Source organism: Eptesicus fuscus, chromosome 8 (assembly GCF_027574615.1).
Source record: "Eptesicus fuscus isolate TK198812 chromosome 8, DD_ASM_mEF_20220401, whole genome shotgun sequence".
NCBI classification, from domain to species: Eukaryota; Metazoa; Chordata; class Mammalia; order Chiroptera; family Vespertilionidae; genus Eptesicus; species Eptesicus fuscus.
In genome coordinates, this window is record NC_072480.1 from 65693251 (window position 1) to 65708593 (window position 15343).

General features: G+C 42.4%; 1 protein-coding gene across 3 annotated transcripts in view; it reads right to left on the reverse strand.

The window, feature by feature from the left end:
• Nucleotides 1–3386: 3386 nt before the first annotated feature.
• The window catches only part of NALCN (sodium leak channel, non-selective), a 278126-nt gene continuing 266169 nt past the window's right edge, over nt 3387–15343 (reverse strand). For all 3 annotated transcript variants that reach the window (XM_054720257.1, XM_054720255.1, XM_028148874.2), the window contains 4 exons: nt 12427–12577; nt 10652–10801; nt 7427–7544; nt 3387–3993 (listed from right to left, as the gene is read on the reverse strand). In XM_054720257.1, the coding sequence (XP_054576232.1) occupies nt 3800–3993; nt 7427–7544; nt 10652–10801; nt 12427–12577 (613 nt within the window). In that variant the 3' untranslated portion in view covers nt 3387–3799. The remainder of the gene's footprint in view (nt 3994–7426; nt 7545–10651; nt 10802–12426; nt 12578–15343) is intronic.

A 15343-nucleotide genomic window follows, 5' to 3' on the forward strand; every position in this document is an offset into this window, starting at 1 on the left:
GCTCATGAGCTTTGATCTATACTAGTGTTTTTCAAACTGGGTTTCTTGGAGCACCAGGATAGTCCAGGCCATATATGGGGGGTGGAGGTGTGTGTGTGTGTGTTTTTTATTTTGTTGTTTTTTTTTTGGGGGGGGGAGGAGTTGTTTTAATTTTCTAGGGCTGCTGTAACAAAATACTACAAGCTGGTGGCTTAAATCAACAGAAATTTATTATCTCACAGTCCCAGCTTTGGAGGCCACAAATTCAAAATCAAGGTATTGGCCTTGTGGGTCATGCTCCCTCCAAAGCCCTTAGGGGAGGACTCTTTCCTTCCTCTTGCAGTTTCTTGTAGCAGCCTATCTCCAATCTCTGTCTCTGTCCTCACATGGCTGTCTTCCCTCTGTGTCTGGGTCTTCACATGGCTTTTTCCTTCCTCTGTGTCTCTCTCGTCTTCTTAATATGGACACTAGTCATATTGGATTATGAAGTCACATAAAGGCCCATGTGACTCTGGTATGATTTCATCATAACTTAACGCATTACATCTGTAAAGAACCTTTTCCCAAATAAGGTGACATTCACAGGTAGCAGGGGTTAGAATTTCAGTATATATTTTGGAGAGATACAACTCAATCAATATCAGGGGTGAGAAGAGGCCATATGAGTGGGTTCTCATCTTCACCCCAATTTCAATGAGGGTTGCCTGCTTTTGCCCAGATAGTATTTTGGAATCCCTTGAAGGACTTTCCTTGAAAAAGAGTGCCACTGCTAAGCAATGTATTGAAAACCACCTATCTACATACAGTATGTCACTTCCTACAAAGTAACAGGCAAACACATCATTCATCTGGCTGCAGAAACGGCTCTTGCTTCACACTTTATAACTCTTGTTTTTCTTCTACACTAGAGGCCCAGTGCACGGATTTGTGTACTGGTGGGGTCCCTCGGCCTGGGCTGTGGGGATCAGTGGACCTCTGCGCCGCCACAGCCCAGCCTTACCCGCCAGCTCCTTGGGCTCTAGCCTGCTGTCAGCATCGATCCCCCACAACACGAAGTAGTGCAGGAAGCGGCAGGCAGCTGGGGAGGAGCCCGAGCCTGGGCTGGGTGCAGCGCTGCTCTGGCTCATCCCAGCTCTGCTGCGCCTGCAGCCGCCACCGCCACTTGGGTGCGCAGCCAGAGTGTTCATCGGAGAGACTCGTGCCTCCGCTGCACTTACCAGCCATGAGCCTGGCCTCTGGTGCCCATTGGTCAACTGAGCAGTGCTCTCACTGTGACAGCGCACTGAGCATCAGGGGCAGCTCCTGTGTTGAGCATCTGCCCCCTGGTGGTCTGTGCACATCATAGCTACCAGCCGGTCATCGGGTTGTCTGGTTGTCCAGTTGTCCGGTCACTTAGGCTTTTATATATATAGATGCCCTGTCTTATTCATCTTGGGCAGGGCATAAATGGCCAGTGCCTGCTGGTGGGTGTTGCCCTCAAACTGCCACTGAGAACAGAGTGAATGGCATTGGTCTGGCCATTCTCTCCATTCTCGTTCCCTCTGAATCCCCTTGAATTGCCATGTGGGCCATGCATGTGTGGTCTGTTCCTCTTGGGGGCTCTGTGTCAAGTATTCTATCGCGTATGCTTTCTGGTGCCCTTGGAAACGACAGCCTCCTTTAATTAAAGGCAGTAGGTAGCACGATGACAGGATTAGTATCAGTGTCTGGCCTTCCTAAGGGCGAGGGAGCATTGCGGCCAGTTTTCCCATCTGCATAACCAGGCTGTTATATGTTTATGAAAAATCGAGGAGAGGGTGGCAGTTTTTTTTTTTCTCAGCTTGCAGTCTGCTCTACCGGCTTCAGGAAAATAGTGGAGATGAGTCCCACGGGAATTGTTTGGCTGTTTCACTTCACTGAAAATGTAGGGTGCTGTGGCTTTAAATGCATTGCTATTCTGCCCCTTGCTTCACTGCAGAATGAACAACAGTGATGTTCTGCTGAACATCATTTACAGACGTTTTAGGAAGGGCTCAGCAGTTTTGTGAGAATGAAGCTGTATTACTCTAGTGTAATGAGCCAAAAGAGGGGGGAAAAAAAATCTGGTTTTCATGCTCTAGGAAAGATCCAAGCCCTGGCCATGTCACATCCTTTTCTGCTTTGTTATGGGTTTGGAAGGTACAGGGTATTCATTTAGCCTATGGGTACAAATGTGAAAGGAACTTAGAAGCTGAGCTGGAATGAATATCAGGGATAGGGCTTTTGTTAACCAATTATAGACAGAATATTCAGAAATAGAGAGTTTGCAAAGTGCCAGCAATCTGGTGCCCCTACAACAAGTCCCCACCCCCTGCCCCATACACAAAAAGGGTTTAGAAATTATCATCAACTCAGAGAAAATTCTTTTACAAATTCAATATTTATTTCATTTTGTTATGTACGAAAAGGAAGTGCCAAATGAACATAAAATGAAATAAAATCCTTTTAGCTGCACTGACTTTAATTGCCCATTATCTGATAATCACAATTAATCATAGAAACAATAGACTGTCACCACAATGTTAAAATTGTTATACAGAAAGATTGTGATATTTGGCTATTTGAAGAATGTTACACAGAGAAAAATAATCCATAAAGCAACCGGGGTGGGGTGCATGTTCCGAGGATACTGAGATAATCACTCCATTAAAAAAGAGAATCTACACAGCAAATCTTCAATCAAGAATAATGTAGTCAAAGCCCAAACTCACATCTAGTTGGTTGACTCAGCCTAAGTGGGCCAACAGTAATCACTTTACATTTTAATTTTCCCACAGAACACAAATAGAGTTGGGGTGTGGAATAAACTGTGAGTTCAGAGAAGATTTTGCAGAGTATCATTATTTCCATAGGAGAGTCTGGTAGCAGGGGAGTCATCTGGAATTAAAGACAGCAATGGTGTGTTGTGATCAACTCATAATGTCATTGCTGATTTATGGCACAATGGACATATTTTGGGTAAAAAATAAAGCCAATGATGGCATCACACATGCAAAGATTTTTTAAAATAAGCTGAATTGTTTTACTCTTTTTTCTAAACTCAATTATTCAAATACTTTTTAAGGAATTCAACATCTTTCCATAACTATGTCTCTCAAGTGACTCCTGTAAGGTTTGTTCTAAATCATTTAGCAACATGTGTCAATTTCTTTGTCTGATACCTACACATACAATTCTCTTGGAAGAGGCAAAAATTTCATTGGAGTGACTGAGGACAGAAATTGATTTGTTCTGACCTCTAAATATCTTGTGTATATTTTTTAAAAATAACACAAAAAAAGAATATACTTTTTAAAATTCAAAATCTGTAGTTTGTAAAATTATTAGCATTTTTAGCCTGAGCTCAGTGCTGACCTTTTCAGATCAATTATAAATAATAAATTCCCCCAAGAGAAATATTTCTAGTGGAAGTGGGAAAACATTAACTTAAGCTATAGCTCCTGTACCATATATATGAGCCACTTTGGGCTTAGCACACTTTCAGGGGTGGTAATAATATATAAGAGCACATATGAATATATACCTTAGTTTACATAGACAGAATATATAGAATTTTTGAACAATCTACATCTGGTGTTGGTGTAGTTTCTAATATTTCTAATACTGCCATTATGCAAATTGTCTCAAACACATGGTAATAACCCATCATTTGCACAATTCTGACAGACCAGTTTTTATGCCTTCCTACGCAGGACAAATTGGAATTCAATTATGTATCAATTATGGATTACTGACTGGACAATGGAGGAAAATATTAGAAAGTACTTTTCACCATTAGCCTGCCATCTGCATTGATTTCCACCTAAATATCCAGAAGGTCATCTCCACTTTCGTCGCTCTCCACGGTCAGCTGCCGGGTCCACCACTTCTTAACTTCAGAACCACAGGAAGCTGTGTCAGTCATGGGGTTCATTTTGCACACTACAGACTTCATGGTTGTCCGCCCTCCAAACCGTAAGTTGACTGAAGACACTGAGTGGCTTATTGGCTTTGGTGCTGTGGAATTAACCAAAGTCCTATGAGCAAAATGGTGTTTTACTATGTTGTAAGTCATTCCTGAAAAACCATGATATTCCCATCTACTAGTAATGCTTTTGATGAACAAGTCCTATCCTTTTGAGTATGAAAAGATGTTGAGTATGAAAACTTTTCAGCACTGGATTCTTTATATTCATAATGGACTTGAAAATTATGTTCATGGACAACTAGTAATGCCGAGAACCAATTCCAGCATGTAATAATTACAAGTTTTACCAAAAGGTTGGTGAAGCTTGGGGAGCTCAACAGGGTTGAGTCACATGTAGTTTACCTGTTGGAAACAGCTAAAAGGCATCTCCCCCAAACCTGAATAGGATTGTTAACTGCCAGACAGCTCAAGGCATTTTATTGCCTCCTGTTGGCCAAACACCTGAACAGCTGTAGGCTATTCCCCAAACTGATAATGCTTCTGTAAACCCTTTGATACTGTACCCTTTGAAGTGTATATTTCCACCTTGCCTTGGGACAAATTGTGTTTAATAAAAGCACAGGTCCTTGGTCAAGGAGGAGAGCCGTCTAGCTCTTTCAGCTGGAAGCTCCTCTGACCCCAAATGCCTTTCAAAAATATCTTTCGTCCACGGACTCCTTAATTATCTATGCACAGCCCTTTCTCCAGAATGCTGAACCCTTTGTAAGGCTGGGAGAAGAACCTCGGCATAGTAATACCATTTGGAAAAAAAAATGCTGCTTGCCTTTTGCACTTTGAGATAATTACAAAAACAAAACAAAAATTTAAAAGTTCCAATTTGGGCAAATATGTGTCATAGAAATATTTGTGATTCAGTGCTCATTAGTATTATACATATAAAAAAAAAACAAAAGAAAAAGAAGGACTGTAATGGATAGTAAGTGGAGAGGAAGGAATGCAAAAGGTATGAAAAGAATAATGTGGATAAATACTTTTTTTTTGGTAATAATAAATTGAAGTATAGTTTCAGTAAAAAAAGAATGGTTTTGGAAATTATTTAAAATTTGCTCAGGGCATTCATCCTTCCAATCCATGAATCTGACTGAAGCAGAGTGTCTGAAGACTTTGTTGACACACTCATGGCTTTGGGATTCCACAGTTATGGTTTTGGGTTCCATTCTGTGACCTGTGGATGTAACTAAAGGCAATTTCATGTCTTGAAACCCATTTCCTCAATTGTAAAATGAAGAGAATGCAAGTTTTCTCATTGGACTATTGTGATAATTAAAATAGATTAAATGAGATAACCTAAGAAAAGGTATAGCAGATATATGATCCAGCATTCCCACTTCTGGGTATATATATTTGAAGGAAATAAAATAATCATCTTGAAAAGATATCTGCACTCTCTTGTTTACAGCAATGTTATTCACAATAGTCAAGATATGAAAACAACCTAAGTATCCTTCAATTAATAAATGGTTAAAGAAATTGTGATATATAAATTGTGATAACTAAATATTATTCAACCTTAAGAAAGAAAGAAATCCTGCAATTTGCAACAATATATATAAATATAAAGGACATTATGCTAAGTAAAATAACCTAGATACAGAAAGCAAAATACTCTATGATCTCACTTATATATGGAATCCAAAAATGTCAAAATTCACAGAAGCAAGGAGAGCAAATATAGTAGAATGATGGTTACCAGGGTTGGGAGATGGGGGTTATGGGGAGATGCTCAAAGGGTACAAAGTTGTAGTTATGTAAAATGAATAATTCTGGAGATCTAATGTGCAGCATGGTGACCATAGTTAATAAGACTGTACTGTATACTTGAAATCTGCTGAGAGAGTAGATCTTAAGTATTCTCACCACAACCAAAAAAGGTAAGTATATGAGCTGATGCATATATGTTGACTGCAGCAATCTTTTCACAAGGTATATGTTAATAAAAACATCACTTTATACACTTTAAATATATGCTTTTAAATAAAAAGTAAAATGAAAAGGGGGAAGGGGGAAAAAAGAAGAAAATGCATAGCATGGCACTTGGTACATAGTTGGTATCCCCTTAAAATGCTTTTTCTTGCCCTTTGCCTCTTCAAACTCAGCATGTCCCAATAGCATGGCTCTTAAGTTATCACTGGGCCACTTAAGCTTGGGCCATTAGAGGCACTTTTGACAACATCCTTTCTTTTATACATTTCAGTGAACACCAAGGACTGCACTTCCCCTAGGTCATCTCTCCTACTTGTTGCTCCAGAGTCTGGACCACTGCCGCCAGCTTTGGCCATGTTGTCACCTCACGCCCAGATTACGGTATCATCCTCTGGCTCCTACCGCTGCCTCCAGGCTCACTCTCTATTCTGCTGCCAAGTCACTCTCCCTAAAGCACGAATGCCAAATACCATGTCTTGCTCAGGAACCTTTACTGGTTCCTAATAGCTACAGGATGAAGCTGAAACCACTCAGCCTGTCACTTACAGCTTTCCATGGCCTGGCCCCACCCCCTACTCAATCTCATTTCCCATCACTCCCAGCTTTGTTTTCCCAGGTGGAAGCTAGCTTCTCTCTGATCCCTAAATAATAAACTCCTGGATGTGAAAAAAGATACTTTCCTTCTGATGTTAAGATCCACTGAACAACTTTTAGTCTCAAAACCTAAGTTACACTGTCTTCTGCTTTGTGGAACAGACATGCTACAGAAGAGTTTGCAACGTCATCCACCTTCTCATTGGATTGGGTTGAAGAAGGGGAACAATTAGGGAGCATTAGGAAGCCCTTATTTTATCCTGGACTCAATGATTTAAACAGAAAACCACATATGGGGGACAGTGGGTTGAGCAGATCATTGCACCCCCTCTACTTCTGAGTACCCGTAATGGGATTGTCCTTTCCAAAACCCCATGTTCTCCTAGAAAAAAATTATCTCACTGAGTGTGAAAAAGAATAGGATTGTGAGGATTAAGTGAGGGAACACACACAATGCACATATAATACTGACTGGCACACAGTAAGTAGTATAGCACTAATATATCATACATCATATATTATATATCATATTGTATCATACTATGTAAGTTTTGTTGTTCCTTCTTTGAGAACTGTGGCATTTTCTAAATGATCATATCTACTCACTTCCTCTTAGATTAAATAAATTATGCCAATGTTTGAGAACGCCTTAAATACACACAGGAAGCCCTGAGAAATCGTCTTTTTTAAAATGATCTTGGCTATGATATCTCATTTTGTTAATAAGTATTGCCTTCTCAACCATAATAATGGAAAACGAGGGCCAATACAGTGCTATTTAGAGAAGTTATTTTGAGGGAAATATCTTTGATAAGGAGATATATTTTCATGTCTATAAATAACTTCAGATGCAGACCCTTATTTTGAAACCTAAGATCCCAAACACACAGAACGTCAACAACTTAAAATGCTTCAATCAATGGAGAAAGGACTTGGTACACATACCGGAGGGCAGACGCCACTGCCCGAACTTCCTTTGGGGTTTCCCTGCATCCCCTGCGTCTTGCCGACTTCCCCCTCTGTCGGACAGGGTGGGGCTCAGAAGCTGCTGCTGGCTGCTCATCTGCAGGGGGAAGAAGAGAGCAGTGATTTTCTGAACCCTGTGCTCTCCTCCCTCTTTGTGCATGGGCCTGTCCCTCACTTTATTTTGAGAACGTTTGAAAGAGTGCTTATGGGTAGATGAGTGGCTGAAAAAGTCATGGTACATATACACAATGGAATACTACTTGGCCACAAAAAAGAGTGAAGTTGAACCTTTTGCTACAGCAAAAGGATGGACTAGAGGGTATTATGCTACATGAAATAACTCAGACAGAGAAAGACAAATACTATATAATTTTACTTGTATGTGGAATATAAAGAACAAAATAAACAAACAAAATTGAAACAGACTCAGAAATACAGAGAACAGATTGATGGTTGCCAGAGGGGAAGTGAGGAGGGGACTCTGGGTGAAAAAGGTGAAGGGATTAAGAAGTACAAGTTGGTAGTTACAAAACAGTCATGGGGATATAAAGTACAGCATAAGGAATATAGTCAACAATATAGTCAATAACTATATATGGGGGTCAGTGGTAGGTGGAATACCAGGTTGGGGGGGGGGGGGAAACCACTCTGTAAAGTACATGATTTCTAACCACTATGCTATACAGTTGAAACTAATACAGAATCATAATGTATGTAAACTATAATTGAAAAAAGAAAATGACAGGAAACAAGTGGGAAAAACAATATGGACCCATTATGTCCACAATGGGGAAAGGAAAAGTGAAAATGAGTAAAAAAAGAGTCAAGGAAAGTGAGAGTCACCAGTGCACACCGTGAGGAAAGGAGTCCTACTCTTCAGGTAGCGTCTTTTCTTTGACTCCCCTCAAGGAACCCTCCACCCCCACGTCCACATTCCCTCCACACCTGGTAAACATCTACTCAAGCAAGGATGGCGGCATTCCAGGAAGGAAGAGGGGGGCAGCGGGCACTGCCTGGCTTGGGGGAAGAATGCTCTTGCCAACCTGAAGGTCAATGCCTAGAGCTTCAGAAAGAAAATTCTCCACAGACAAAGCTGGGATGGGCCCTGGAGGAGATCAAATCTTATATCAATGAAGACTAAAGTCTATCACTTATATGTGGCATCTAATGAAAAAATAAACTGAGGGACAAAACTGGAACAGAGGCATAGATACAGGGAACAGACTGAGAGCTGTAAGGGATGTTGGGGAACTGGATGAAAGAAGGTGATGGGATTGAGCAAAAAAAAAAAAAAAATAGATATATATATATATATATATATATCACAGACAACAGTGTGGTGATAGCCAGAGGGAAGGGGAAAGAAATGGGGGGTAGGAGGAGGTGGGCAAAGGGGGGAAAAATGGGGTCGGAAAGAGACTTTGCTTGGGGCGATGACCACACGATACAGTGTGCAGATGATGTTTTATTGAGTTGTACACTTGAAACCTGTACCCCAATCAATTCAATGAAAGACTACAGTCAAAGAGAAATGCTGAGACTCTCCACACATTTTACCCACCCTCTGGTTGACCCTCACCTTCCCCTTTCCTATCAGCACATTGGCCTTCACATTGCTTCAATATCCCCTTTTGATGTTTTGGGTACCTCTTGGGTTTTTTGGCTCTTTTAACCTAAAACCAGAGAGCTCTGCAATCATCACTTTCCCTGACTCATCAGCCCCATCTGACTATCCTGACCTTATCTCAGCCCTACACCCGAGGCACTGCCAGCCCTCCTCAGGGCACAGGTGGCAGGGCTATTGTAGAAACCTCCATATCCCTCTTTGTTGACTGTCTCCTAAAAGTGCTTGTAATTCGTGGCAGATGATTCCTACAGGCTGGGAGCCAACAACATGAAATCCACTGAAATCTGGGCTATAAACAAGAGGGCTCTTTGGAGCATCCCACTGGGTCATGAAGCCTCAGGCTTCAGTGTTTATCGCTGGCCCCTGACTGTGTCACTATACAATCGGAAGTCTGATGCTGCTGGGGGTGGGGGAGGGGGGCTCTCAGAATGCGGGATCAACTCCACCCAGTCCATAACTGCATCCTCACAAAGGGCAGGGCCTCTGCCAGCTGTCTCCCAGCACAGGGCTCTCCAGGACACTGGGGACTCTGTGGTACTTTTATGGACATGTAGATTGAGTTTGGAAATGAAAATATGCTGTGCCCTAGTAAATAGGAGGCCTTCAAGTTAATCGTCCCCAAACTCCATATGCTCTTCCCATGCCCAACTGAGGAAGAACAAATCCTCAACTTAAGGAGGATGAAGGTCAATTTCAAACCTTTTCACTGATTTTACTGCAAGTTTCTATGACTTAGTAGGAGAAAATATTTAGGGCAGAGCTTCAGGCAAATCCTGTTCTCCTAAATCAGGAGCAGGGAATCGTTTGGATATTTATAACAGGGCCATTTGGATATTTATAACATCATTCGAGGGCCATACAAAATTATCAATTTAAAAATTAGCCTGCTATATTTGGTCAAACATTTAATTAACTCACCCTAATGCCTTGGCAGGGCCAGACCAAATGATTTCTCAGGCCTTATATGGCCCATGGGCCAGGCATTCTCCACCCCTGTCCTAAATCATGTGATATTGCCAGACTTAAATTAAGCCCTTACAGAGGTGATATTAACTCTTAGGCAGACGGAGAGGGAGAGAGGAAGAGAGAGAGCGAGAGGGCGTGGGGGAGATATATCAACAGTATTTTAAAATACAGGGCATTAACATTATTTTAGTATTCATACAAATCAGAATCTTTTCAAATAACTTCAACTAACTCAGGAACCACAAAGACACAAATATAATCTTGGATCACCCTATGCCAATTGTTGTTGTTTTTAAATCCTCACCTGAGGATATTTTTCCATTGATTTGTAGAGAGAATGGAAGGGAGAGGGCATGCACGAGCCTGGGCCAGGGAGGAGCCTGCAACCGAGGTATATGCCCTTGACCAGAATCAAACCTGGGACCTTTCAGTCCACAGGCCGACACTCTATCCACTGAGCCAAACTGGCTAGGGCCAATTGTTGTTGTTTTTAATGTAAAAACTTCCTATTATTGTCACCTTATTTGAAATGGCTGTGAACAGCACCAGTTTATCTTTTATTTTAAACATGCACAGAATATCCTTGAATGAAAGACACCTCATACTCGTACCTCAGGTTGCATATTATTATCCTGACTGTTGGCGTTCATGTCTTCACTCGGCTGGGTGGTCTCGATACTGGGGGGATTCAGAAACCGGCTCAGCTCCTGCTGCTGGCTCTCTCTCAGGCTGTGGATGATGCTGCATGACTGCTGCTGTTTCTATGGAAATATGATTGTTTTTGCAGGAACAGAAAAATCAGCCCACCGTCCTTCTGCCCCACCAGTCAGTCATATTTTCTTCTCTCTGCCCCAAAGACCCTGTAAGCTTGGTGACCTCTTAGGAACTTTCAACTAATTTTGGAACTTTCAAGGGTCATTAACTAATTTCCCTGATCAGACTCCCATAAAGAAAGGCTTAGAGACTTAGAATTGCTTACCCCTTCCATTTTCATTTGCATAACAATTGGGAGTAATGTTCACTGGTACTAGCTTGTGTTTTATTTAAAACTAGAGGCCAGGTGCATGAAATTCATGCACAGGTAGGGTCCCCAGGCCTGGCGGGTGATCAGGGCTGATGGGGGGCCTTCTGGCTGCCAGCTGGGGCCTCCCTTCCCCGGCTACCAGCTGCTGGCCTGGGCCTCTATCATCCCACGCCACCCCCTGGTGGTCAGCGCACGTCATAGTGAGCGATAGAACTCCCGGTCTCCTGGTCGAACTCCAGGGGAACACTTTGCATATTAGCCTTTTATATATATTGATTATATATAGAGATAGAATTCTTAAATCACTAATGTTGTTTGTAGTCTGTTTTTTCCCCCTTCGTATTTTATTCTATGCTTGCTAAGCCTATGTGGATCACCCGTTTCCTCTAAGATGTAAGAGGCAGAGAGTCTTGGGTGCAAAAGTGAAACCCTCATTTTTGTGTTGGTTCTGGACTGGAGCGGGCCAGTCCAATGGGCTGATCTGTCTTGGCACACACTGGGACCAGGGCAGCCTGGTGGTGGGCCTGCACTCCCGGAGCCCTCGCGGGGCCTCTGGACCGCAGATTCTATCCCTGGATCTAACAGAGCTATGCTGGGCCAGCTGTGACAGGTGCCTGGCTATAGGAGATTGGGGTGCTGGTTTTCTCTGGGGCCCTTAATTCATCCAATAGAAAGATGTGTTTCTGCAGTTGATGTTGTTCTGAAAAAGAGGATTTTAAAAATCTGTTATGTAGAAATGGTTAGTGATTAATTTGATTTTTCCCCCGTGTGTAAAGCATAAGTCAAAAGCATTCATAAAATTAATTACCTAATAGAAATGCCCATTGTAAATACAGTGTATGCAAACACAGTTAATGCTCATGTTCATGGATTTAAGAGTTAGAGAATCTCACAGGCTTATAGGTCAGGAAGCAGCAAACAGATCACTGCATTCCCAGGAGAGGTGGTCTTTAATTAAAGATCACACAGAATTATTACCAATATGTTGGGGATTTTTAGGAACAAATTAGAAGTAGTTTTGTAAATTCAGTTGCCAGTCAATATGTAGAGATTGCTGGCAGTTTAAACAGCTGAGATTAATAAATGGACAGCATGAATACTGTAATATCAATGAACTGCTTCTGAAACAGTCACACTCTATTATAAAACTATGATTTAATGGAAGCTTCTTATGGACTCTGCTCAAGAGGGTACCACTGGATTTGAACTAGAGTTAAGGTTTGAATCATCATCTGACCATGGGAAGTGGAAGAAGTTGACACAGTTGAAGGGATATAAGGCTAATCACAGAAGGATCTGATCCCCTTGTTCAGGAAGCTTTGGAGGAGGAAATAAAATCCCAGATGCTTCTGGTTCACTCACGGCTCTGATGCGCTTTAAGCACTTCTTCAGCCACATGCGGATGGTCTGCTTGGCCACTTCCTCCTCGATGGTGTACTCCAGCTGCTCCCTTGCAAGCAGCTCCTCCAACTGCAGACTCTTCCGGATGTCAACTGACCGGTAGGAGAGCATGCTGTTGGGGAAATTAAACAGCAATTGCAGCTCTGATTTACCTGGGATTTAGATCTCAAAATCCAGAGAGGTCATCAGTCAGTCCTACCAGTGGAGCATTCTGATGCTACCCTGACTAACTGGACGGCTAAGGCTAGTTATGTCACCTCACTGCCTCTCTTCGCTCATCTGTAAAATGGGCATGGTCATGGTCATGGTACCTACTTTGTTAAATGATGAAATATGTTGATATTTGTGAGGTGATTATAACAGTAAGTTTTTGTAAAACCAAAGATCCAGGCTATGCCCTAATAGTCAGCTGCTTAAGATTCTGGAACTTTCCCTGTAGAAGGATAACTGCTGTCTATTCACATTCAGTTCCAATTGGTGGTGGTTAATATGCTTGGCTGCAGGCTATGCATTCCCATCCCCCCGTTTCCCTCTCAATTTCTCTCATCTGTCCCCCTGGATCTTCCTCGTTAATGTCGATGGTTGCAAAACCAGAGTGTAACATTCACTCCCATTCGGTCCTTGGTACAATAGACCCAGACGGCAGCAAATGAAACCAACAAGCTAATGTGTTGCATGGGGGCTCCTGGGCAATAAGGCAACTCATGTGTTCAGGCTGAGGAGTCCACAGCCAAAGGAGGATGCAGCCCCTTCTGGCAGCTTGGCGCTCCCTAGTATGGCTGCAGGATCTCAGTTATTGCTCCATCCCTGCCTGGCCTGGGTGGGACCTCAGTTCCGTTTCCCTAGCCCAAATCACAGCATGGTGGCACTTGAGAGGCCCTTCCCCATGCAGCACGTGTACAGGGATCTCTTCTTTGCTAAGTCTTTTCTCACCATGGAGGGAAGAAGTGCATTTGCTCTTTCTTTCTCCCCTGCCTCATCAAGAAGCTCATCATTGCTGAACAGTTTTCATCATACACTGGGCTAGAAGGTAGGGAGAGGCCAACGATGCTACCATGAACTTTGCCTGGGTTCATTTTATCAGACGCATCACTGTGTTCCAAAGAGGCCGGATACAATATTAATGACAGTGGTATGCCTAGATGCCTTATTTGCAGCCTAAAAATATTTGTCACTAGAAGAAAAGACTGACATTCTGAAAGAGTTGTCATCCTTTGCTATTCTTCTGTGTTTCCTGCCCCATCTTTTTCTGCCTTTTTGCCTGTTCCTGGAAGAAGTGAATAGTGGGAGGTAAAATTGAGACCTTGAAAGAACGCCCCCAGATCCTTCCTCTCCTGGCATTTTTTCAAATTCCAATCATAGTCATATTTCTGGATACCTGATTGCTCCTGACATTTGTGACACAATACCCCCTGTTTAACCTGCCAGTTATGAGCAACATGATGAAAATAGCTGGTCCTGGTAGAGGGTTCTTAACCTTTTCTGTGGCATGACTCCTGATGGCAGGGGAGCCCATGAGACATTTTTTAGAATCATGTTTTAGATGCATAAAATAAAATACACATTATTTCAAAGGAAACCAATTGTATAAAAATAGAGTTCTCAAGCCCTAGCTCGTTTTGCTCAGTGGATAGAGCATCGGCCTGCAGATCAAAGGGTCCCGGGTTCAATTTTGGTCAAGGGCACATGCCAGGGGTTGCAGACTTGATCCCCAGTAGGGGCATGCAGGAGGCAGCCCATCAGTGATTCTCTCTCATCATTGATGTTTCTCTCTCTCTCTCTTTCTTTCTCTCTGAAATCAATAAAAATATATTTAAAAAATAGAGTTCTCAAATTATTTTCTTTGAAAGGAGTGATAGAATAACATAAGTGCTTCTTTATTAATGCATCAAATAATAACATTTAGCTGAGGTCAAATGACTACCATAACTTAGAAGTACTGGTGTGCACTAAGGATATTTTAAGATATCAGCCATAGCGGTAATCTGACCTGAAAAATACCTATGATTTCTACTGATGACAAAGACATGTGTATTGCTAATATTACTATGGTTTGTTGACTGCATGCATCATAAAAAAGAATGCTGCATTTTAGTGAGTGATTAGTGAAAGTAAAGAAGTAATTGTTTTCCTTTCCAAGGCCATGACCTTCTGACTATTATCCATGGGCTCCTGTTTAAGAAAATTTCTGAGTTGATTGTTCTCCCCCCAACCTCCCAAAAGTATTTTGGGGTCCTAACCCTCAGTACCTCAGAATGTGATCTTATTCCAAAACAGGCCATTGCCGATATAACTAGTTCAGATTAGATCAGTGATGGGCAACCTTTTGAGCTTGGTGTGTCAAACTTCGCCAAAAAACTGAGCATAATTCGGGTAGTGTGTCACTTTGAGGAAAAAACATTATTTCGCAAATGTTTCATCCTCAGGAGCAGCAAATGTTTCATCCTCGGCATGCGGCCGCCTCAGCGGCCGCGTGTCATCAGAAATGGCTACGCGTGTCAGTGCTGACACGCGTGTCATAGGTTCGCCATCACTGGATTAGATCATACTGGAATGGGGTGGGTCCCTAATCCAATAGAACCGGTGTCCTTATAGAGATGAAAATTTGGACACAGACCACACTTATGCACAGTGAGAACACCATGTGAAGATGAAGGGAGAGATTGGGGTGATGCTTCTACAAGCCAAGGATGGCCAAAGACGGACAGCAAACCCCCAAAAGCTGAGGGAGCGGGTGGAACAGGTTCTCCTCATGGAACCAACTCTGCTGACACCTCCCTCTCAGACTTCCAGCCTCCAGAGTTGTGAAGACAGGAGGTGTGTTGCTTAAACCCCTCAGTGTATGTGTTCTATTACAGCAGTCACAGCAAACGAACAG